This window comes from Tupaia chinensis, unplaced genomic scaffold (genome assembly GCF_000334495.1).
Source record: "Tupaia chinensis unplaced genomic scaffold, TupChi_1.0 Scaffold139943_1, whole genome shotgun sequence".
Taxonomy (NCBI): Eukaryota; Metazoa; Chordata; class Mammalia; order Scandentia; family Tupaiidae; genus Tupaia; species Tupaia belangeri.
This window is the reverse complement of record NW_006199822.1, coordinates 2,508,520-2,513,110: the sequence shown is the minus strand read 5'-3', so window position 1 is coordinate 2,513,110 and position 4,591 is coordinate 2,508,520. Positions and strand designations below refer to the sequence as shown.

Sequence of the window (4,591 nt, the reverse complement as noted above, 5' to 3'; positions counted from 1 at the left end):
ATCTGGAGTTGACAGCAAGTGCCCAGCAGAGCTGCTGCATTATCCGGCATTTCTGAAAGAGACAAAAAATCACAGTCACTGTCAAAAAACAAAAACAAAAACAAAAAAAGAAAGAAGTCCATAGGAACAGAGCCAGCCCTTAGGTAGTAATTTAATATTTTAGTACTTTCCTACCAGCCAGATAGGGGAGGTACTCAGCATTTGTTAAGTAAATGAATGAATAGTTCTAAACTAGAAGCAAAGTCCTTTGTGGAAACAGATAGAGATACTCAGTTACCAGCTCCATTTCACCAGCATACATTCCTTGACATTCAGTTTGCCAATCAGGAAGAACTTCATAGACTCTGAGAAAAGGGACTCAGCAGAGAAAAGCAGAAAGACTCACCTGGTTGCTTGCATCCAGTAGCAGCCTAGTAAAAAGCTGACTTGTTGCTGTACCTATGACTCAGAGCACAACAGAATATGCCCTCTCCTGAGAGAGGGTGAAGGCTGCTGAGGGATGATCCTGCCAGAGACCCCCCCCAACACTACATTCAAATGCTGTATGCTCATTTGTCTACAGAGAAGGTCCGCAGTTTTCAACAAATTCTTAAGGAGACCCTTACACCAAATCAGTAAAATGAAAATAGAAAGTATATGTGCTCTCGTGGCATTGACAAAGGGCTGGAGGAAGCATGTGACATGGCACGAAGCCACCTGACCACGTATCCTTTCCTTTGCTTTTCAAGGGGGCTCCTGAGCACCATGCAATCCTCATTCTCATCCTATTGTTGGAAACATTTTAGTTTTATATTACTCATTTGCTACTCGCTCTTTTACGCATGGTATTAGGTGCGAGGGACATGGGGATGGAAGCACAGCCTCTGTGTTACAGAGCTTACCCATGAATTTTACTACTTGACTGATTTCCTAGAGAGCAAGGACCATTTTCTCCTACCTCAGCACCTAGTAGTGCCTAAAACATATTCAATTGTCAGAGAAGTCATGATCTATTTCTTCTGCGTTTTTCTATGCAAAAATGTGTCATGACTTTTCCGACAACCCAACAGTATAACAGGGTTAAATGTTTCTAGAACTTAAATGAATTATTTTGATTATTCTCTCATATACCAATTCCATTTTACAAATAAAACACAAGGAGTTCAGAGCTTGTGACTTATCTAAGGTCATAAAGTGCTGAAGAAAGCTTTCCAGGAGGTAGGTCAGATGTGACACCAAAGTGCTGAAAATAGCCAAAAGCACAAAAAAGCCAAAACTGACAGTAGGACACAAGAAAGCCCGTTTCCTACTCTAGCACTTTCCACAGATTCTGAGGGAAGACTCTACTGTCTAGGAGGACAAGGTCAACTTGGAAAGGTCCAGGATTACAAGAGCACTGATGAAGGAGCTTTACACCCAATTGACATCTGCCGTGACTGACATGTAAATAAGATTGCAGTTCATAGAGAGGGAAAACGGCAGTGTTGACTTAGAAATTGGCTGCAGACACCAATGGAAGTAATCAACAGAGTGATGCAATAATCCATGGATTAGAAGAAAGCATCTGCAAACTACACATCTGGTAAGGGGTCACTATCTAAAATATATAAGGAACTGAAAGAACTCAATAACAAGAAAACAATCCAATTTTAAAGTGTCCAAAAAGGACAGCAGTGGCGTAGTGGTTACATTGCTGGACTGCTACACAGTTGACAGTGGTTTGAGTCCTGGAACGGCAGCTTAAAACTAATGCCAGGCATATGTGCATGCATGCCCAACATCCCCAGCAGAGAATGGAGGAGAAGAGACTGCAGAGTGGCCATCCCCAATGGGAGGTGATTTCTCACTTTCTGTCTCTCCAGCAAGCGCATATGCCCTATAGCAAAAATCTTTCTTAAAAAAAAAATAAAAACTTTGAATAGACATTTCTCAAAAGAAGATATAGACAGGCCAGCAGGTATATTGTTAAATGCCAAACATCATTAATCATCAGGAAAATGCAAATTAAAACCAATATGAGCTGTTATCTGACACCTGTTAGAACGACTATTGTCAAAAAGATGAAAGACAACAAGTGTTAGTGAGGATGTGAAGAAAAGGGAACTTTTGTGCACTACTGGTGGGGTTGTAGCTTAGTACAAGCATAACAGAAAGCAATATAGAGGTTTCTCAAAAAATTAAATAGGGAACCAGCAGTTAGCGCAATGGCTATGTCACTGGACTCCCATGTAGTCAACCGCAGTTCGCATCCCAGACCCGGTGGCTTAAAACTCACGCTGGGTAAGTGTGTATGTGTGCCCAAGATCCCGAGAGGAGAATGGAGGAGAAGGGATTACAGCATGACCATCCCCCCTGGGGGGTGATTTCTTGCTTTCTGTCTCTATGTCTCTCTCTCTCTGTCTGGCGAGCGCACGCACCCTATAGCGAAAAACCTCTCTAAAAAAAAAAAAAATTAAATAGAACTACCACATGATCCAGCAATCCCTCTACTGGGTACATATCCAAAGGAAATGAAATACTGTGTAGAAGAGAGATCTGCACACACCAGAGAGACAGTGAGCTGTCATCCCCCAGGAGGGATAGCAATGCTGCAATATCTTCTTCTCCATTCTCGAGGAGAATGCATACATGCACACATGCCCGGCATGAGTTTTAAGCCACCAGGTCAGGGACTCAAACCATGATTGACTACGAGGGAGTCCAGCGATGTAACCATTATTCTACCTTCTGGTCACTTCAGGCTTTAAAAAAAAGGAAATCCTATCATTTGCAACATGGATGAACCTGGAGGACACTGTGTTAGGTGAAATAAGCCAGGTACAAAAAGCCAAGTACTGTATGATCTCATATGTAGAATACAGAACAGTTGATCTTCTAGAAATTTAGAGTAGAACGGTGGCTAGGAGGGACTGGGGTGGCTGAAGGGTAGCAAGTTAAAGAGATATTGGTCAAAGGATATGAAATTATACTTAGATAAAAGTAAGTTGAAGAGATCTGTTGTACAGTATGGTGACAATAGTCAGTGGAGATATTTTCTATTCAGCTCAGAAATAATAAGTAAATCTTGTGTGTCGATTCTAATTGGCTGCCTGTGTACAGAGTTGAGGAGAATTTGAAGCTTGTGTCTAGGCTCAAGGAAAAGGGGACTGCAATGTATTCCCAACGTCAGCCATGTGCTACGTATTTGACTTCTTTGATCCAGCTCATTGATAGAAATGTTTTAATAGGATATATGAAGAAAAAATATCTCACAAATTGGAGAACTCAGGGCTGTGGACAAGCCCCAGACAGTAGACCTGTTCTCAGGAATCAAGCTCAGTTCTATGCTGAAGTCTCTCTCCTCTACTGAAATATGCAGAATAAAAGAAATCTGTCAGGTGTTTAAAAAAAGAAGAAAAAGGAAAGAAAGGATGCCTATACTCAAAAATTCTGACTAGTACACTAATGTTAGGGCAAGTCTCTAGTGAAATTCCTCAGGGTTCTCTGTCTTATGTTAATTCCAGGCAACCGATCAAAATCGTTATCCATGACTTGGAATAAGACATAGAGCACACATTCATCACCTGGGAGAGGCACTCTAAAGCTTTAAAAAGAAAGAAAGAAAGAAAGAAAGACAGACAGACAGACTTCTGGGCCTCTTTCTGTGGGGTGCTTCAGAAGAACTCTGAATGTATCAGGAACTCAGTTCCTTGACTGGTATTACCTTGAAGGTGACGAGGAGGATGGGCTGGTTTGCCACGTCTGGCCTGAGAGGGAACAGAAAGTCCAGCTTCCTCACAAAGAACAACCACCCCCCAGTACCACGGCCCCTCCCCAAGGCCCTCCAGCACAGTGCGTTGTGGGTAGGAGAGGTAGAGAGGTGGCAGGAGGGATTCCTTGCTTTGTAAGTGGACAGCCACTTCCCCCAGGGGCAGCAGTCATTTTTCATTTTCTTTGTTCTGTTTTTACATACCTGCTAGTGCACTGACCAAGAAGTAGGCTGTTGCAAAGAGCTTCTGGTCACTGATGGCATCCTCAGGGCCGGGACACTCGCCTTGCACGCTGTACCCCACCAGCTGCAGGAAGGCTGTGACATCCTGCTGCTGTGAGGGCTTCAGCTCCTCGAGCACCACCAGTGGGGATGAAAGGCCACTGACCAAGTCATCACACTGCAAGATTGGGGCAGGGGGAGGGGAAGACCGTCATGGGGAGGATAGAGGCCAGGCACAACCCGGGACCTCGCCTATAACACACACAACACACACTATTCTTTGCCCTTCACCTTTCCTCAAGTAAAGCAAGACACTGAGCTCTTTTTTATGATTTTAAATTACTAATCCATTGAGGTTAAATATCCTCATAAGAAAACACTAAGCTGGGCCAGCAGGTGGCTTGGTGGTTAAGGGCACTGGATTCCCACATAGCCGACCACGGTTTGAGTCCCAGACCTAGTGTCTTGCTTTCTCTATTTCCTTTCTCTCTCTCTCTCTCTCTCTCTGTGTTTCTCTCTGGTCAAATTAAAAAATGATTACCAGGGAACCAGCAGTTAACGTAATGGCTATGTCGCTGGACTCCCACATAGTCGACCGCAGTTCGCGTCCCGGACCCGGTGGCTTAAAACTCACGCCGGGCA

The 4,591-nt window shown here is 43.7% G+C and overlaps 1 protein-coding gene across 1 annotated transcript in view; it reads right to left on the bottom strand.

Moving 5' to 3' along the window:
- Positions 1-4,591, bottom strand: part of GSDME (gasdermin E) — a 71,249-nt gene that overhangs the window by 8,514 nt on the left and 58,144 nt on the right. Inside the window, 2 exon segments of the mRNA XM_014593226.2 lie at positions 1-52; positions 3,932-4,127. The exon segment at positions 1-52 is cut by the window's left edge and continues 6 nt beyond it. Of these exon segments, the coding sequence (XP_014448712.2) occupies positions 1-52; positions 3,932-4,127 (248 nt within the window).